At 43.2% G+C, this 21753-nt stretch overlaps 1 protein-coding gene across 1 annotated transcript in view; it reads left to right on the top strand.

The window, feature by feature from the left end:
* LOC133558721 (cytosolic phospholipase A2 beta-like) overlaps positions 1–21753 on the top strand; it is a 90130-nt gene that overhangs the window by 36869 nt on the left and 31508 nt on the right. Inside the window, 4 exon segments of the mRNA XM_061909873.1 lie at positions 13703–13827; positions 20488–20583; positions 21058–21092; positions 21217–21355. Coding sequence (XP_061765857.1) covers positions 13703–13827; positions 20488–20583; positions 21058–21092; positions 21217–21355 — 395 coding nt within the window.

Below are 21753 nucleotides of genomic sequence, written 5' to 3'. Positions count from 1 at the left end.
TGAATAAAAACAAAAAATAAATAAATATAAAACCAATATAAAAAAATAATAATATAAAAACAAATATGATTAAAAACTATTTTAAAGGGTAAAATCAATTAAAACAGTAAAATAGAAATCAAAGTGTGTAAAAAACACAGAGGACAGAGGACCACACAACTCACGTAGTGTTAAAAGCCAAAGAATAAAAGTGGGTCTTAAGACGAGACTTAAAACACTCCACTGTGGAAGCAGTTTGAACATAGAGAGGCAGAGTGTTCCAGAGCTTAGGGCCGACCACAGAGAAGGCCCTGTCTCCCCTGGTCATAAGTCTGGTCTTGGGCACCACCAGCTGGAACTGGCTCTCGGACCTCAGAGCGCGCGCAGGGATGTAAATTTGGATGAGGTCCGAGATATATTGAGGTGCCAGTCCATGTAAAGATTTAAAAACAAACAGCAATGTTTTCAAATCAATTCTAAAATGAACAGGGAGCCAGTGAAAACTCTGAAGAATTGGGGTTATATGCTGGCGTTTCCTGGCCCCTGTTAAAAGTTTTGCTGAGAATGATCAATATAAAGTAGTGACTCGCTCGATGGACTCGATGGTCTCTTGGGTCCGGTTGGCCGGGGACATTTTTTCTGGTTTATTTTGGGTAAGCACGCCATTTATGTCAAAGTAACTTGTCTCCAAATTCCTCATTTGCAGCTTAGAGTGGCTCTCACCTCACTCTCTCGGCTTCCGTCGGCTCCAACGTTTCACTTTCTTTGTGCTTGCTTCTTTAGGTTCAAAAAGATAAGGCTGTGAATCCTCATTTGTACAAAAATAGTCGTCTTTGTTGTTTATTACCAAGTTTGCCGTGATTAGAACCCACACAAGCGTTTTGTATCCGGAAGTAGGAAAACACTGGAAGTCGAACGTGCGCTGTTATGGAAACGGAAATCATTGCGCGGAAGAAGTCAGTCCCGGCAATGATTGAAATGACCAAAATATTGTACATATTACATATTATCATGAAGGTGTCTGTTACTACATTATATATAAAATTGCAGTGTGTGTATAAAACGTTGATGGAGGATTTTGAATTTGTCTTAAAGGGCTATGAAGGCTCCCATTAGTTGCGTTTTCCAGGCGTTTTTTTAAATATTTTTTTATATTTTAACTAAAAAAATAGGTGTTCTTGTCTTTAAAAATGATTGTGAATGATAAGCAACATTTTTAAGATGTGCAGTCTCTCTTTAAGAGAAAAAAGGTGTGCAACTGCACTGATTCTGGCTGTGTGGCATTGTCCCACTCAGCTTGGTCTCTCATTGCACACCTTCATCCATGATGTGCACTTGGGGTTAAATTTGTCCATTCCCCGTCAAATCTGCGTATTCACCTGTTGATTTAAGTACTTTTGTTCTTACTGTTCACACCTCTGGGACTGGAATAAATCTACTGGCCCTGAAAAGTAAAACATGATATTGCACCTGAAGTTTGGATGCAGTGTACACCAAATGTAATTAAATGACAAAAGAAAAATCCACAAAAAGACCAAATCTGTTCCGATCACTTCAACTAAGACACCTGGAAACATCCATTGAGATGAGGGGAAGAGGACCTAATCCCCCTCTTAATTAACTACAAACCCTGTTTCAAAATGAGTTGGGAAATTGTGTTAGATGTAAATATAAACGGAATACAATGATTTGCAAATCCTTTTCAACCCATATTCTATTGAATGCACTACAAAGACAAGATATTTGATGTTCAAACTCATAAACTTTATTTTGTTTTGCAAATAATAATTAACTTAGAATTTCATGGCTGCAACACGTGCCAAAGTAGTTGGTAAAGGGCATGTTCACCACTGTTACATCACAATTTCTTTTAGCAACACTTTACAAATGTTTGGGAACTGAGGAAACTAATTGTTGAAGCTTTGAAAGGGGAATTCTTTCCCATTCTTGTTTTATGTAGAGCTTCGGTCGTTCAACAGTCCGGGGTCTCCGCTGTCGTATTTTACGCTTCATAATGCACCACACATTTTCAATGGGAGACAGGTCTGGACTGCAGGCGGGCCAGGAAAGTACCCGCACTCTTTTTTTACTGAGCCACGCTCTTGTAACATGTGCTGAATGTGGCTTGGCATTGTCTTGCTGAAATAAGCAGGGGTGTCCATGAAAAAGACGGCGCTTATATGGCAGCAATTGTTCCAAAACCTGTATGTACATTTCAGCATTAATGGTGCCTTCACAGATGTGTAAGTGTGACGGACTTCCTGCCATCCGCGTCTGGGTTGCAATGCCGATGGATACATGACGCACAATGGCAGGTTTGATCCGCGTTTATTATTTCAATACGACTGGGGTTTTCTTGCCTGTCTGTCACGCCAATTGCTAGCGCGCCGGCTGTTCCGGATGGTCGCGGTGGCGCACCTTTCGGTGGCCAGGGGTTGCGTCTTTTGCGGGGACTCATCTTTACTCGGGTCTCTCTCGTAGCTCTTGTGGTCGTTGTCGTCGTGTTTTTCCTCTCCTTCTTTTGCCACGATCGTTCCTCCCTCGCCCCTCTTATGCTGCAGCACAAGATGCAGGGATTGAGCACAGGTGTGTCGTGTACGCACCTGATTCTGATTGCTGCTGCAGCACCGCTCCGAGTGCGTCACACCTCTCCTCTCTGCTGCATGCCCCGCCTCCTGGCCTCCATCTTGGTCAGGACCGCTGCTCCTCTCAGCCCGCTGTCGGCTTTGTCTCTCCACAGTAAGTTACCCATAACTTGGGCACTAATGCACCCCCATACCATCACAGATGCTGGCTTATGAACTTTGCGTCGATAACAGTCTGGATGATTTGCTTCCCCTTTGGTCCGGATGACACGATGTCGAATATTTCCAAAAACGATTTGAAATGTGGACTCGTCAGACAACAGAACACTTTTCCACTTTGCATCAGTCCATCTTAGATGATCTCGGGGCCAGAGAAGCCGGCGGCGTTTCTGGATGTTGTTGATAAATGGCTTTCGCTTTGCACAGTAGAGCTTTAACTTGCACTTACAGATGTAGCGACCAACTGTATTTAGTGACAGTGGTTTTCTGAAGTGTTCCTGAGCCCATGTGGTGATGTCCTTTAGAGATTGATGTCGGTTTTTGATACAGTGCCGTCTGAGGGATCGAAGGTCACGGTCATTCAATGTTGGTTTCCGGCCAAGCCGCTCATGTGGAGTGATTTCTCCAGATTCTCTGAACCTTTTGATGATATTATGGACCGTAGATGTTGAAATCCCTAAATATCTTGCAATTGCTCTTTGAGAAACGTTGTTCTTAAACTGTTTGATTATTTGCTCACGAAGTTGTGGACAAAGGGGTGTACCTCGCCCCATCCTTTCTTGTGAAAAACTGAGTATTTTTTGGGAAGCTGTTTTTATACCCAATCATGGCAACCACCTGTTCCCAATTAGCCTGCACACCTGTGGGATGTTCCAATTAACTGTTTGATGAGCGTTCCTCAACTTTATCAGTATTTATTGCCACCTTTCCCAACTTTTTTGTCACATGTTGCTGGCATCAACTTCTAAAGTAATGATTATTTGCAGAAAAAAAAAGTTTATCAGTTTGAACATCAAATACGTTCTCTTTGTAGCATATTCAGCTGAATATGGGTTGAAAATGATTTGCAAATCATTGTATCCCGTTTATATTTACATCTAACACAATTCCCCAACTGATATGGAAACGGGGTTTGTATCAACAAATCAAAATACACATTGTTGTCTGAGTGTAACCACAATGAAAGGGGATCGCGCGTGTATCTACCATGCCTGAACATCCTGACTTCGATATTTGATACTCGTACGTACAATTACATCTAGACCGTGGATGTGTAATCATTTCATGTCAAGTCATCATTAAATGGCCCTGATGTGTCAAAAGGCATTAATAAATAATGTTTTTTTCAAATACCTTTATAACTGATAACAGTAGTTCAGCCGGGATATGCTCATTTCAAAATTAAATTTACAGCCCCGAAATCTTGGTATTGTTTTCATTTTGATGCCCCGCCCTCCATCATTTGACCAATCAAAAAGTCAGTGAGTGTGTCACATCCAGGTTGCCAGTTACGCACCACCCTTTTCGTTTAGCTACTGCCACTGGTAAAGTTACTAAACATGTCAGACATTAGTAAATCTAAAAGGTGTCGTTACGGTTCTCAGCTTATTCATGACAAAGCCAGGAACAAAACAAGGATTTGTATCGGGGATGCCTCTGAAAGATGGAGACGATTGAAGGCGGAGAAGATTTATCATTTGATGCCAAACTTGCTCATTTCCTCCTTGATAGGTAAGCCAGGCATTCACGTTTTCTTATTACTTGTAATAAATGGAAATGGAGATTTCGTATGTAAAATCTATTGTCCAATACAGTCTATGATCTTGTCTAACAAAGCTAGTATGTGTCAATGACACATCGACATACAGGCTAACGGGGGAAATATATGCCCGTTAGCCTGTATGTCGATGTGTCATCCAACTGACAGGGTAAAATACATTTTAGACAAAAAAAACTTATGTAGATCTGGTTAGTGTCAGTGCCTATTTCTTTCTAAATATGCTGATACGCTGAAGAAAGGAGGTTCTCACATTAGCATGGCTAATTGCGGTTTCTGGTACTGTATGTGCATCAGACACATACAGTGGGGTGGTATTTGCTTGGCACAATACTGTAATGCCCGCGGTGGTGAAGGAGTCACACAGACGAGGATGCGCCGTTCAATCGCTTTATTAACAAGCGGTAACTTCTTGTAGTACCAAAAATAATGCACACACATACACGAGCTGCTGTTAGCCACAACTCACGCTCACACACACTGACACTTTTCCGCCACTCACCCGCGCATGCGCATTCACCACACTCTTAAAGACACAGTACACCAATACAAATATCACAGATATTACACTGCCTCCCCCTTTATGAAGCCCCTCGCCCCGAGGGGTCAACCACAAAATCCCTGAACCTTGGCGGTCTACGCCTATGTCTCTGTGGCCGGCCCTGTTCTAACTCAGGTCCATCAACACGTGGCGCTGGCGGCTGAACAGGAACAACAATAGTGGAATATGGGGATCTTTGATCCACTAACTGTCCAGTGCCATCTGGTGAGGCAGGTGCCGCCTCAAACTGGGGAACTTCTCTACCCCTGTAGGGTGCCAAACGGTCTCTATGCAAAACAACCTTTCGGCCCTTAGGGGTCACTGCAATTCTATATACTACTTCTCCCACCCTCTCTAGCACCCTACACGGACCGTCCCAATGACTGTCCAACTTGGGGCAACGTCCTTTTTTTCTTTTTGGCGTGTACACCCAGACCAGTTCGCCAGGCCTAAAGTCCCGGCCCTTGCTCCGCACGTCATGGTTCCTCTTTTGCCTTAAACCAGCCTTCTCCAACTGGTCTCGCGCAAAGGAATGTGCTGCGTCCATCCGATCTTGCAACTTCCGAGCATATTCCAGTCCCGGTTGATCCTTGGTGCTGCCTGGTGGTCTCCCAAACGCCAACTCAGCAGGTGTGCGGATCTCCCGACCCAACATCAGCAGGGCAGGGGTGCAGCTTGTGGAACTTTGAACCGCGGAGCGGTATGCCATCAGCACTAGAGGAATATGACGGTCCCAATCATGCTGATGGTTGGCGGTGAGGATTGCCAGCTGCTGCTGCATGGTGCGGTTAAATCGCTCTACCAGTCCATCACTTTGCGGATGCAAAGGAGTCGTGCGTGTCTTTTGCATGTCCAGTCTTTCACACAGGGCAGCAAAAACTCTGGATTCAAAATTCCTGCCTTGGTCGCTGTGAAGGATATCTGCAGTTCCGAAGCGACTGAACATGCCCTCCAGCAAGGCATCAGCCACGGTCTCTGCTTCTTGGTCCGGCAGCGCGTACGCCTCCGGCCACTTGGTGAAGTAATCCATTGCGCAAAGCACATACTTGTTTCCTTTGTCTGTTATGGGAAAAGGGCCCATAATGTCCACAGCTACCCTCTCCATGGGTGCTCCAACCCTTTGCTGCTGAAGTGGTGCGTGTGACCGGTCCTGGGGTCCCTTGTAAGCCGCGCACTCATCACAGCGCCGACAAAAGTCCTCCACGTCCCGCCGGTGCTGACCCCAGTAGAACCCTTGGCGTAACCGGCGGAGCGTTTTTGAGCTGCCAAAATGCCCTGAGCCCATGCCCCCATGACACGCCTTCAGCACTGTGTCCCTCAGAGTCTTAGGCACCACCACTTGCCATCTCTCCTCCCCGGTGGCCGGCTCCTTCCATGCACGCTGCAGTACACCGTCACTGATGCGCAGCACAGCAAATTTACTCCACAAGCCCTTGGTGCCGACTGACAGTCCCAACACGCCTTCCCAGGGTGGTCTCCTGCCACTCTGGACCCAATGCCGCACTGGTTCGAGATCGCTGTCCTCTGCCTGCCTGGTCGCCCATTCTGCGGCGTCCACAGTCTCCAAAGTGCAGCATGAAGGCCCTTCAGCGGTCTCATCTCCGCGCAGCTCTTTCTCTCTGGCGTCGCGCCGGTCACAGTAGCTACAGCCCTCAATAGCACACGGCCGCCGAGAGAGAGCATCTGCATTGGCGTGCTGCGCCCCGGCCCGATGACACACACTAAAGTGGAAAGACTGCAGCTCCTCCAGCCATCGTGCCACCTGACCCTCTGGTTCTCGAAATGACATTAGCCATTGTAGTGCTGCATGGTCCGTTCTGATGGTGAAGGACACGCCGCACAAGTAGTACTTGAAATGGCGTACAGCTAACACAACAGCTAACAGTTCACGTCTGGTCACACAGTACCGCCGCTCACTCTTGTTGAAGGTGCGGCTGAAGTAAGCCACCACCCGCTCACCTTCTGGACCCACCTGCGACAGCACTGCGCCCATACCAACATTACTGGCATCTGTATCCAGCACAAAAGGCATAGCTGGATCTGGAGTGGTGAGGACAGGAGCATTCATGAGGGCCTCCTTGAGACTAGAAAATGCCTCCTGGCAGTCTGGCGTCCACACGAACATCTGATTGTTCTGGAGAAGGTTAAACAACGGTGCGCCACTGCAAGAAAATCCCTTCACGAACCGCCGATAATATGAGGCAAGTCCCAAGAAGCTTTTTAGCTGCTTCTGGTCCTTCGGAATTGGCCAGTCTCTTATAGCTCTGATCTTCTCCTCCAGTGTGCTGATGCCCCTTCCGTCCACCTTGTGGCCCAGAAACTCCACCTCACGCCGCATGAAATGGCACTTCTCTGGGTGTAGTTTTAGTCCAGCTGCAGCAATCCTTCCCAGCACCAGCCTCAAGGAATCAAGGGCTGACTGAAAGGACCGTCCATGGACGAGGACATCGTCCAAATAGACCAAGCACTCTTGCCTGGGGATGTTAGCGAGCACTGTGTCCATCAGTCGCTCAAATGTCCCTGGTGCGTTGCAGAGTCCAAAGCTCATGACCTTGAATTGCCAGTGGCCCCTGGTGGTGCAGAACGCTGTCTTCTGCCGTGACTCAGGGGTGAGTGGGACCTGCCAGTACCCACTGCGCAGGTCGAGAACCATGAGGACCCTGCCACCAGGTCCAACGTCTCATCGACTCGCGGGAGTGGGTAACAATCTTTTTTTGTCACCTTATTCAGCGGCCTGTAGTCAACACAGAACCGCGGCCTTGTGCTGTTCTTCCTGGGAACCATGACCACGCCAGACGCCCACGGACTGTCAGAGGGTTCTATGATCCCCGCCTCTAGCATGGCGTGGACCTCCCTATCAGCTGCTTCCTGCCTGATCATGGGGAGGCGACGGGGGCGCACCCTGACTGGCCGCGCATCCCCAGTGTCGATGTGGTGTTCGACCAGATGGGTGAGACCCACCTCATTTTCATTGAGGGCGAAAATGTCCTTAAAGTCCCACAGTACATGCCACAGTCGCTCGCGCTGCTCTCCTTCGAGGCCGACGCAGTTCTTTTCCCAGATGAAGCGGACCGCTACCGTCCGGTCCTCCCCTTGCTGTTGTTGGTTACGCGCTGCTGTTGGGAGTGGCCTGGATGACGCCGCTTCCCGCTTTGGGCTTGATTCTTCAGGGCGAGCGGACTCTGCCCCCATTACCAATGGCTGCTGCGTGGTGGGTGATGTCCTCTTGGCTGCGAGCTCCCCTATTGCCTCCTCTCTCTCTATGGAGGGCCTGACAGTCCCTTCCCAGGTTGTCGGACTGGCGACTGCGGTGTTGACGGACACAGCCACAGTTCGTTCAGTAGGAGCGGTCAGCTTTACTCGCTGGCCACTTGGCAGAATGAGCACAGTAGACCCCATGTCTATAACACACCTCGTGGCTTTTAAAAAGTCTCGACCAAGTATACATGAGTCGCTCACATCCGCCACCCAAGCGGAAAATGTTGCTGACAAGCCTCCGATTATGAACATAAAAGTTGCTTTGCCTTTCATCTGGGCAACTTCTCCAGTCACTGTCTTTAATCTGGTGAGACTTGGTTCTACAACGGTTCCAGCTGGAACAACGTCCGGTCTCACAATTGTGGCTGAAGATCCAGTATCCACCAGGGCTGTGCAGGCTACATTCCCAATCTGCACGCACACATGACATGGGTCCCCCACTTCTGTCCAGCCCACAGTCACAACAGTCTCATCACTTGAGGGCTGGTGCTCCCGGTAACTGGCTAAAGGGGTCCGTGTCGTCCGGGCTACACGGACCCTCTCCCGTTTCCCTGCTGGCCCTTCCTGTTTGGACAGCGCCGCAGCAGGTGGCCAAGTTGTCCACACCCCCAGCAGACAGCGGTGGACGTTCGTCTGTCCTTCTTTTCCTCATACTGGGTTGAGCGGGTCTGTAGCGCACATACAAGTTCCTCCACCCACGCCGGTCTTTGCTCTGCACCCTGCGTAAATGACGCAGCCGAAACTGGGCGGAAAGATGTCTCAGGTGCCGCCCCAGTGGCGATCTCACTCTCCATGGCGAGTTCAAGTGCATCTGCCAGGGCAGTAGGGTGGGCAAGCTGGACGCGCAAGCGCAATTCATCCGGTTTGAGAGCTTGGATGAATTGATCACGTATCAGTTCATTTTGGATTGCGTCCGGCATTCCGATATACGCACGCCGACCCAGACTCTCGATCCCATGAGCAAGGCACCGAAGCGACTCACCGGGCAGCCTGTCACGGTGCTTGAACTCACAGCGCAAAGAGTCTCTCAAGTCAAACTCTCCAAAACGCCTTTGCAGCGCAGCAACCAGCGCACTGTAATCAAGTCTTTCTCCCGGGTTCAGCAGGAGCAAACAGGACGCAGCTTCTTCAGTCAGTGACAAAGCCAACTGTATTGCTCTCACCTCCTCAGTCCAGCCTGCTTTATTAGCCACAAGCTCAAACTGGATTTTATAAGCCTCCCAGCTTCCTTTCCCTGAAAACTTCAGTGTTCTCAATGCTTCACACACAAGCTCATGGGCGCCGCCATGTTTGTTTACATTCGGCGGCGGCGCATGCGCTCCTGCGTCATGACGCCGCTCCGTCATGGGGACACTGTTGTCCATGTGGCGCGAAACGCCGGCTTTATGGCGTCCGTGCTCGACGCAGGATGCGTCCGGCATGTCAATCGCACACTCTCCAGTTCCTTTCTCTACCTTCACTCGAGCGCTGAGGTCGGCGAACATCCTCTATCCATAGGCAGCGGGTTCAAACCGAAAAACTTCTGACACCAATGTAATGCCCGCGGTGGTGAAGGAGTCACACAGACGAGGATGCGCCGTTCAATCGCTTTATTAACAAGCGGTAACTTCTTGTAGTACCAAAAATAATGCACACACATACACGAGCTGCTGTTAGCCACAACTCACGCTCACACACACTGACACTTTTCCGCCACTCACCCGCGCATGCGCATTCACCACACTCTTAAAGACACAGTACACCAATACAAATATCACAGATATTACACTACAATGCATTACATGTCATGATTTTCTACTTTGTGTATTGACATGACAGTAGGCAATATGATTTATACGTATCACGGCTTTTGCGTAACGTGGTTTGGCTCATAAAACTGCACTCTGCACTGACAGATTGTGACGTGCGTACAATGGAAGAGAATTCAGTTCGTCAGGTTGGATGCAATATGGAGTTATCCTGAACAAATTGTGGCGGTAATTTTACTGGTGGCCCTGGCTTGCCATCAAAGTAGGCTTATGTAATATTATATATTTTAGATAGGTTGATTGGCAACACTAAATTGGCCATAGTGTGTGAATGATCTCTGTCTGTCTGTGTTGGCCCTGTGACGAGGTGGCAACTTGTCCAGGGTATACACCGCCTTCCGCCCAATTGTAGCTGAGATAGGCTCCAGCGCCCCCCGCGTACCCAAAGGGAATACGCGGTGGGAAATGGATATAATTATTTCGATGGTGGTCTGTACGCTCCAACTAGGCATTTTTGCAGGGTAATGCCACAATCTGTCCCGACTCCCGACGAAAATATTGCTGCATAACTTTCCAAATACATTTGGCTAATCGACATTAGTAAAACTTTCCGTAAATACTTAGTAAACCATCTTGCAAGAAGCATGAACAAGAGGGACCTACAGCGTAGGACGCGTTGATTGCCATTTGAAGTTCCTTGCAGTAGGATTTGGATTCGGCCGTGGATCCGGCAACCTCTGTCATGGAGAGTGGGAGGACACTACAGAATTTTGACCATGATTGCAGTACCATTTCTGGCCACATATGTCATGTTTAATAGAAAATACATGTATTATGTAGCCGTCCATAAATTCATTTCATTGATTTTCTTGACAGTTAACATCAACCGCCCTGAGACCGAGTCATACCAAAGACTATAAAAATGGGACGCATTACCTCCCTGTTTGACACTCAGCATTATGGGTTGGAATTGGGGGTTAAATCACAAAAAATTATTCCTGGGCGTGGCCACCGCTGCTGCCCACGGCTTCCATCGCCTCCCAGGGGGTGATTATGGGTGATGGGTCAAATGCAGAGAATAATTTCACCACACCTAGTGTGTGTGTGACAATCATTGGTACTTTAACTTTAACAGTGTCACGCTCCCCTGCGCAAGCACAAACACTAACACAGCTGCCAAGCCTCTCTGATGCATCACAGTTACACAATAATTTCTTCTAAACACCAGTGTTAATTTTGCTGACGAAAAATGTTCGTCATAGTTATCGTCAACGACCTTTTTTTTCTGACTAAAACGAGACAATAACTAAATACAAAATAATTTACGTGGACTAAGACGATGACGAGGTGTATTGACATATTCGTCAACGAATAAAAACGAGACGAAAATGTCTGCCAGAGACGAGATCCAATCGGAACTCATTTCGTTAGGAAAAGGCTGGAGGAGTTGAGGAAGAAAACTAATCAGAGCGACGTGGTAAGGAAGTTACGTAAACGTAGTTTGCGTTTGAGACTGACCCGGGAATGCGCTGCAGAAGACAACATGTCAACGCCGGGGAGGAAGAGGAGAGAGGACATATGGGGAAATGTTATATTTGACGTCAAAGATAACAAGACGCAGTGTAAGAAATGCAACGCGAGGATTACGGGGAAAAACACAACAAACTTGAAGCGACATTTACAGTCGAATCACCCCGAAATCCACACACAGGTAAGCATTTTCCACAACATACAACTCACTCGACGTTATCCTGTTTATTACACGGCTTACTCGTGAAATACTAAATTTGAGACATGATTTTCATCAAAATACGACTTGTATCGGTGATTTTTCCGCTGTTTTGCTTTGACTTTCAGAAATTGAAGGGAAAGTTTACATATTACCCTTTAGTCGACTAAATCTACTGTAGTTTTCGTCGACTATAATCTTATATTTCGTCAACTAAAACTAGACTAAAACTAAAACAATTTATACAACTAAAATATGACTAAAACTAAATTACATTTTAGTCAAAAGACTATGACTAAAACGAAATCAAATTTTGCTGTCAAAATTAACACTGCTAAATGCAACTCTTAACATCACGAACAACATCAGCATGGTTATAATAACAAGAACAAGGAGCTTTTGTAGCATGCATAAACATACTGTCTCACTATGGCGATACACAGTCACGTGAAAAGCACTACTTGGATGGATACAGCTTTTTAAAATTTTAAAGTGTGATCTTTTTCATGGATTTCAATGACATTCACAAGTGTTAGTAAAACTCCACTCTTACAATTTTTACATGATCGAAGAGAAAACTTCACGGCAAAGCCCGCCTGATTCGTAGCGAGCCAACCTTCATTTCAAACGTACCCACTTTTGCCTGATTTATGCAGGGTGGGCGTGTCTGCAGTCTGGATGGGAGAATACGAATAAGGGCGTAAAAAAACACTTAAGCGTAAACGAGAGAATAGGGCCAAATGTGTCTATTCTTTTGGGACATCCTGAAAAACATTGAAAGTATGTAAGAAATATAATGTCTTGAAATTAATTTGAAATACTAATCATAATGTATACTCTCTAAAACAGGGGTCTCAAACATGCAGCCCGCGAGACGTTATTTTGCGGCCCGCACCTTAATATGAAAATTTAATGTTGGTGCGGCCCGCGAGTTTTATATGAATGGCGCTATACAGCGTCATACTTGCATACCCTCGATGTTTCCGGGAGACTCCCACCTTTCAGTGCTCCTCCATTGATAATCATTCTCCAGAATTTCACCCAAACAACAATACTAAGGAGGCATTGCCTTTAGCGTCCTTTACTACCTGAACAAACAGCGTGCCAGCTCTGCCACATATTGCATGAGGCTTCTGCAGACCCACAAAAGTGACTGCAAGACATACTTGATCAACAGCCATACAGTTCATACTGAGGGTGGCTGTATAAACAACTTTATCACTCTTACAAATATGCGCCACACTGTGAACCCACACCAAACAAGATTGACAAACACATTTTGGGAGAACATCCGCACCGTAACACAACATAAACACAACAGAACCAAAACCCACAATCTCATGCAGCCATACAATACAATACACCCCCCCCCCCCCCGCCCCCTATTGTAGCCCGGAAGAGTCAGGGCTGCATTGTATTCTGGGTATTTGTTCTGTTGTGTTTATGTTGTGTTACGTTGCGGATGTCCTCCCAAAATGTGTTTGTCAATTTTGTTTGGTGTGGGTTCACAGTGTGGCGCATAATTGTAACAGTGATAAAGTTGTGTATACGGCCACCCTCAGTGTGACCTGTATGGCTGTTGATCAATAATCTCTTGCAGTCACTTCTGTTGTTCTGCAGAAGCCTCATGCAATGTGTGACTGGGCCGGCACACTGTTTGTATGGTGGGAAAGCAGACGAGACGACAGGTCGTAGAGGACGCTAAAGATAGCACCATCATGGCACGCCCTTAATATTGTTGTCGAGGTGAAAACTGGGAGAATAAATCCCTTGGGAGATTGTCGGGAGGGGCACTAATATTCGGGTGTTTCCCGGAAAGATCGCGAGAGTTGGCAAGTATGTTGCTAGGGCGGGAAAGCCATTCAAAGAAGGTGAATTTATTAAAAAATGCATTATAGATTTTTGTAAGAAATCTTTTCTTGCGGCCCAGCCTCACCCAGTTTCTGCATCCAGTGGCCCCCAGGTAAATTGGGTTTGAGACCCCTGCTCTAAATGATAATACTGCAAGTACTTTTAAAGTTATGTATTAAACCTCCTGTCTTCCTTCAAATCCGTCCAAATAACAATTCTTCATGTGTTGGATAGATTTTCTGGGCAAAGCGTTGACGCTAAAGGGAGCACATCCTGGACATCAGAGCTTGTTAGCAAAGGAAATGTCCAAGCTCCGTTTCTACATCAACAGAGACTTGGACACAGAACTTGGAGTGGCAGTGAGTTATTTTATTTGGGTGTGGACATATGTCCTCTATTATATGGCATAACTGCACTATCCTATATACTGAGAATTTTGGTACCAGGTAATTGCAGTACTCCCAGCAGGCACAAGGTGGAGAACTTGTCGAATTAGGTCCTGCTGTTGAGCAACTCAAACATAACGTTGAAACAACACTTTCTTGACCTCTGACGTTGATTTGACGATTAAAATATGGTCATTTCCCGACCAAAAACGTGGATCCAATGTTGGACATCAACGTTGTCTCATTTTACAAATACAATGTCTTGTGCCTGCTGGGCTAGTGTCACAGATACTAATACCAATACTAATAGTTTAATCACACGTGCCTCAAAGGGTTGCACAAACCACAATGACATCACTGGTCTGAACCCACATCCTGGGTGACCGGCTGCCATGGATACCTTGCTACTTTCTAACTACACACAACTGGGTGGTAAAGCTTGGTTGGTAGACTAGCCATGCCAGCAACTTAAGGGTTCGTAGTGCTCCAGAGCACTCTTACGGTGCCCTATTTGTTCTTAAGTCTGACAAGTTCCCTTACTTCTATTGACTTATGTTACATTAATACCTTAGATCAGTGGTTCTTAACCTGGGTTCGATCGAACCCTCGGGGTTCGGTGAGTCGGCCTCAGGGGTTCGGCAGAGCCTCCGCCGCAGCGGTCAATACACACCAGGCTCATAAATTAATTAATGTGGACCCCGACTTAATTAAAAAAGTAGAAAAACTTATTCGGGTGTTACCATTTAGTGGTCAGTTGTACGGAATATGTACTGTACTGTGCAATCTACTAATAAAAGTCTCAATCAATCAATCAATCAATCAATCAATCGTGTAAACAAAAATTTCTCCCTATCGGTGTATCTGTACTGCAAAGTTTAAATTTGAATGACAATAAAAAGGAAGTCTAAGTATTATGGATACTCCCAAACAATGTTCCCTGTAATTTTCCATCTGATTTGCAAGTGTGTAATTTGTTGTGAGTTCATGAACTGTGTTGGTTTTGTTCTTCGAACAAGGTGATGTTCATGCATGGTTCATTTTGTGCACTAGTAAAAAAAACATAACGTCTTATTTTTTTTAAAAACAACAATAAAAAAACAACTTATTTTTCACTAAAGAAGGATTCGGTGAATGTGCATATGAAACTGGTGGGGTTCGGTACCTCCAACAAGGTTAAGAAGTTACCTACATAGATCTGTATTTAGATAAGACAGACAGACAAAATGAGCATTATATAGTGAAGTGAATTATATTTATATAGCGCTTTTCTCTAGTGACTCAAAGCGCTTTACATAGTGAAACCCAATATCTAATTTTTACATTTAAACCAGTGTGGGTGGCACTGGGAGCAGGTGGGTAAAGTGTCTTGTCCAAGGACACAACGGCAGTGACTAGGATGGCGGAAGCGGGAATCGAACCTGCAACCCTCAAGTTGCTGGCACGGCCGCTCTACCAACCGAGCTATGCCGCCCTTAAATATAGACCACGGGTCACCAACCTTTTTGAAACCAAGAGCTACTTTTTGGGTACTGATTAATGCGAAGGGCTACCAGTTTGATACACACTTAAATAAATTGCCAGAAATAGCCAATTTGCTCAATTTACCTTTAAGAAATAAATCTATATATATACAGTATATTACAAAAATGGGTATTTCCGTCTGTCATTCCGTCGTACATTTTTTTTTCTTTTACGGAATGTTTTTTGTAGAGAATAAGTGATGAAAAAAAACACTTAATTGAACGGTTTAAAAGAGGAGAAAACAGGACAAAAATGAAAATTTAATTTTGAAACATAGTTTATCTTCAATTTCGACTCTTTAAAATTCAAACTTCACCTGAAAAAAAGAAGAGAAAAATTAGCTAATTGGAATCTTTTTGAAAAAATTTAAAAAATAATTTATGGAACATCATTAGTAATTTTTCCTGATTAAGATTAATTTTCGAATTTTGATGACATGTTTTAAATAGGTTAAAATCCAATCTGCACTTTGTTAGAATATATAACAAATTGGACCAAACTATATTTCTAACAAAGACAAATCATTATTTCTTCTAGATTTTCCAGAACAAAAATTTTAAGCTTTGAAATAAGATATAAATTTGATTCTACGGATTTTCTAGATTTACCAGAATTTTATGTTTATTTTTATTTTAACCATAATAATTTTGAAGAAATATTTCACAAATATTCTTCGTTGAAAAAACAGAAGCTAAAATGAAGAATTAAATTAAAATGCATTTATTATTCTTTACAATCATTTAAAAAATTTTTACTTGAACATTGATTTAATTTGTCAGGAAAGAAGAGGAAGGAATTTAAAAGGTAAAAAGGTACATGTGTTTAAAAATCCCAAAATCATTTTTAAGGTTGTATTTTTTTTCTAAAATTGTCTCTCTGAAAGTTGTAAGAAGCAAAGTAAAAAAAATAAATGAATTTATTTAAACAAGTGAAGACCAAGTCTTCAAAATATTTTCTTGGATTTTCAAATTCTTTTTGAGTTTTTTCTCTCTTAGAATTAAAAATGTCAAGCAAAGCGAGACCAGCTTGCTAGTAAATAAATACAATTTGAAAAATAGAGGCAGCTCACTTGTAAGTGCTGCTATTTGGGCTATTTTTAGAACAGGCCAGAGGGCGACTCATCTGGTCCTTACGGGCTACCTGGTGCCCGCGGGCACCGCGTTGGTGACCCTTGATATAGACATTTCAAAATACCGTATGCGTGCACGGATGAACGCATGCACACACACACACACACACACACACTCACACTCACAATCATCAATTTCTGGGCCGTTGATTTAGTGATTGGTGACTCTTTAAAAGACTCAACTCACACAATGGCAATGCTTTTGCTGCTACTGCAAGATGCCACAAGATCCTCCCCTAGGGAGGGAGCGTATATTTCACGACCATGTAGACCTATTTGCCCAAAGTGATGAATATTTATTAGAACGCTTTAGGCTACCTCAGCAAATGGTAAATGATAAATGGGTTATACTTGTACAGCGCTTTTCTACCTTCAAGGTGCTCAGAGCGCTTTGACACTATTTCCACATTCACCCATTCACACACCCATTCACACACTGATGGCAGGAGCTGCCATGCAAGATCCTAACCACGACCCATCAGGAGCAATGGTGAAGTGTCTTGCTCAAGGACACAACAGACATAACGAGGTTGGTGAAAGGTCGGGATTGAACCAGGTTGCTGGCAGGGCCACTCTCCCAACTGCGCCACGCAAACCCCCCTTTCTTAAACTTACATTTTGACATTATGTATTTCCCCCCGCAAGATAATACTAATTCATCTTCAGTAATCTATTAGTGTTGTTATTTTGTGGACGCATTGTGGATGTGCGAGGAGTTTCACCCCTCAATGCTAAGGACAGGAGCAGGCAGGAATGGAGGTAGGAGCAGGTTTTAATATCAATAACCAAAGTGACACTTGTACAAACGGAAATAAAAGGTGTGCCAACGCACGGAAAGCTAAATGCTAAGACTAGCAACAGGCAGAGTTCAAAGTCACAGGTACAGAAGCGCGAGCCGAGCGCGCGGAGGGTAAGCTACGAATTAGCAGGCTGAATGCAAAAATTAATTAACAACGTAACTGTTGCATAGCGCAAACGTACCGACCAGGAGGAACTAAGGTAGCAGGTGGTCTTAAATACAACACAAATAATTCAAAACAGGTGTGTGTAGTGAGTCCGTGCAGGAGGCGTAATTAGGTTGCCATGGTGACAATACAAAACAAGGAAGTGTTAGCAACGGGATCGGCAGAGTCCAAAACATGATCAAAACATAGGACAATACAAAAAAGACATAAACATGCTAGAAATGTGTGATCCGGCTTCCGGATCACAACAAGTGTTTTCTCCGTGTGTTTGATGTTCAGCTTTTCCGACGGAATTGTGCCCTTATATGGGGAATTAAGGGTGTTTACATATGCATATTGGGGAAAGAAGGGCATGTTTATATGCAGATTATGATAGACACGCACACGCTAACCATTTGGCATTCAGCAACTTAAAAACAGCAGGTGGCGACAATTTGGGCATTTAAGAACACGTCATGAATTTGAATGGACTCCTCTTAGGAAATCACTTAAGAAGAAAGATAACAAAAAAAGTTAGGAACATATTGCTGAATGGGGCCCATTGTTTAGAATGGATCTAAAGCGAGCGTGTGACAGCATTGTAATGTTCATATGTGACACCATCATGAAGTAAGAGCGCAAATAAATGATTACGGACACATTCAAATAGATATAAGTGTATGCATGCACACTGCATGCCTCGGTGGATTTAGAAGCAATTCCATTCATTGTCAAACGTGGAAGTGCGGCGTAGATGTGTTTGAGTGTCTAATTGTTTTTAAATAACACACCATGCACATTTGGACCAAAAATGTTTTTTAATTATGCAACTTTAATGGCATTATTTGTCATTAAGCATCAGTGGTTTTTCCTTCTTCTGCAGTGAGAAAGGTGCATGAGTGTCTGCACTGAGAGGCAGAGATGTGGGTACGGCTTTGCGGCTGAGAGGCGTCAGATTGATGGAATATTGACATCTTATAAACACTTGGCGAGAGATTGAGCGCTCACATTTAGATTTAGATTTAAGTTTTACTTTTAGATTTATCATTTAGGTTTAGATTTAACATTTCCGTTTGGATTTAACATTTAGCGCTCACATTTAGATTTAAGATAGCTGAGATAGGCACCAGCGCCGCCCGCGACCCCAAAGGGAATAAGCGGTAGAAAATGGCTGGATGGATTTAACATTTGGGTTTAGATTTAACATTTTGGTATAGATTTAACAGTTAGCGCTCATATTTAGATTTGCCATTTGGGTTTACATTAAACATTAAGATTTATATTTAAGATATAGGTTTTGATTTAAAGGGGATGTGCAATTTTTGGGGAATTTTGTCTGATGTTCACAATTAGGAAAGACATGACGATGAATTTTATTTATATTTTATTTCTAAATATTAAATTAATGCGAACAAAAGTTTGCTTACAATGGAGCCTATGGGAGCCGCTCTATTCTGCCTTCAAAACCCTTAAAAAACATCCAAACACCTCCATTAGGGTTTTATATACATTATGTAAGTATATATGTAATGTAGTAACGGGCACATTTATAATAAAATTTAACTTTTACATATCTTCTTCATTTTAAGCATCTTTGGCGCAATAATTTAAAAAACAAAATGTTTGCTTTTTTTTTTTTTTACTTCATTACTGATTATTACTCACTGCAGACTTTATGAGAGCCAACAAATATGATAAAACATCACTTACTGTGCAATATCTGCTGTCGTTAGGATGCCGACTGCTAGGATGTTCATATAGTCCCATTTAGATGAAGAATGGAGGGAGGGGGTGACACACACACCAAGCATTTTTTCGTGTCATTCGCCAGTTTTGGGTCCTAAATGGCGGTCAAAGTGTACCAACTTGTGGGAATACCTATTAAGACTTGTTCTGTCCAGGTGAGAGGCATGATTTATGACCTAGAATAATCTTACAGGGAGCTAGGAAGCAAGGAAACAGCAGACTACTTGATGATGTAAACATAGGGACACACGGTAGTAATCACGGTGCTGTTACAAATAATTTTTTGTGCGTTAGCACTTGTAATAACAATATCACTAATATTTGGTTGATATGTAAATGGAGTATTGTTGGTGGTTTTTGAATGGTTATTTATTTGATTTTGTGGGCGGAATAGAGGCCCTCCTATTGACTTTGCTGTAAGTGGCCTTTTATTTACGTTTATTTATTATTTAGAATGCATTTTTAAAAATCCATCCACCATCATGTCTTTCATAATGATTGCAATAGGCGCTAGGCAAAATTCCAGATGAAGTGCAGATCCCCTTTAACATTTAGATCTGCTATTTTGTTTAAACTTAAATGTGATGAAAACTAGCTAAATCTAAGAAAAGTGAGTTAAATCTGAGAAAAGTGTGACTGAACTTTTACATTCTGCACCCCATACATAGCTCTGTGAGAAAAATGGAGTAATTTGCTGGACGTATAGAAGAGGAACTACAATAAAAAGTATCGACCCCACCCCGCTAGTATACTCGATTTGGTATCGACACTATCAATATTCTGATCAATATGCACGCACCTACTAGTTAATTAGTTATATAAAAGAATGAAAAAGTATTGGGCGATTTTGAAAGGTCAGAAATGGGAGAAGGAACAAGTGATTAGGTTTAATCAGGATCACTGTCATCATATGGCCACGTGTTTATATTGACCAATGTGCTGTTTTAGACTGCAATATTGTGCAATTGAGCACACTCATTACAAACCCCGTTTCCACATGAGTTAGGAAATTGTGTTAGATGTAAATATAAACGGAATACAATGATTTGCAGATCCTTTTCAACCCATATTCAGTTGAATGCACTACAAAGACAAGATATTTGATGTTCAAACTCATAAAAAATTTTTTTTCAAATAATACTGTAATTAACTTTGAATTTCATGGCTGCAACACGTGCCAAAGTAGTTGGGAAAGGGCATGTTCACCACTGTGTTACATCACCTTTTCTTTTAACAACACCCAATAAATGTTTGATATCACATTCTGCATATTTTTTTTTACATGTCTTTCAGTCGTCTGCTGATGCTCTTAACGCTATTGAAAGTTCCACTCGACTTCAAGCACTTCCTGCAGAACACGCTGGCCAAGTGTCACTTGTCATTGATCACGTAAGAAGTATTTTATCTTATATATTGATTTGTATATAGATAATGTTTATCTGTGCTGAGCAGGGAAAAAAGGATCAATCAAAAATAAAGATTTGTTTTAAATGTAGTCTTACTTTTGAATGCTTTGTATCAGGGATTCTTTCTTTGTTGGCAATGAAAATTACATTAATTACAGACAGTCAGCTAAAAATATGATTGTTTGCCAGCCAAGTGCAACCAGACGTGACGTCATGTGCAACAAATGTATCGTTTGATTGTATGTGAATTGGTACCTGCTAGTACGAATGGACTTTGGTTGGTGCATACCGGTATAAAAATTTTGAATTCAGTACCCATCCCCATACAGTAAAATATTTTTTATATTTTTACTAATATATTAATTTCATATCATGGTGACTATTTCAACAATATCATCCAATCATGTACAAGTTTTAATCTTGTTGTAAAAAAGTTGACTCCTGTTTTTTTTAACAGGATACAGTGGAATTAAATGTTGAGACACATGAAAGGTAAACATGCTACTTTTTTATGTGTTGTACATACAAAGATACAATTTATAAAACAATATGCAACATAAATGCAATATTGGCATCCAAAATGGTGGGCATTTTGTTTTGCCTTGAAAATCTCTAGTTTGGACAACCACCTGGCAGTACGACTGGATTTTGACATCCCGCAGCAAGAGAAAGAGTATTTGAAGAAGAGTAAGACGATTGTGGGGCAGAATATGCAAAGGATTTTTGGTCTGGACTCTCCACCACAACCAAACGAGGTAGGGAAACACTGCAAACCTGCATCTGGACACATTTAGCTACAGTCTTGATTTAAACATTACTGAGCTTCAGTCTACCTTTAAGAAATGCAAACCCCGTTTCCATATGAGTTGGGAAATTGTGTTTGATGTAAATATAAACGGAATACAATGATTTGCAAATCCTTTTCAGCACATATTCAATTGAATGCACTACAAAGACAAGATATGTGATGTTCAAACTCATAAACTATATTATATTTTTGCAAATAATAATTAACATAGAATTTCATTGCTGCAACACGTGCCAAAGTAGTTTGGAAACGGCATGCTCACCACTGTGTTACATTACCTTTTATTTTAACAACACTCAATTAACGTTTGGGAACTGAGGAAACTAATTGTTGAAGCTTTGAAAG

The sequence above is a fragment of the Nerophis ophidion genome, linkage group LG09, assembly GCF_033978795.1.
Source record: "Nerophis ophidion isolate RoL-2023_Sa linkage group LG09, RoL_Noph_v1.0, whole genome shotgun sequence".
NCBI lineage: Eukaryota > Metazoa > Chordata > Actinopteri > Syngnathiformes > Syngnathidae > Nerophis > Nerophis ophidion.
This window is presented reverse-complemented; position numbering and strand designations above follow the sequence as displayed.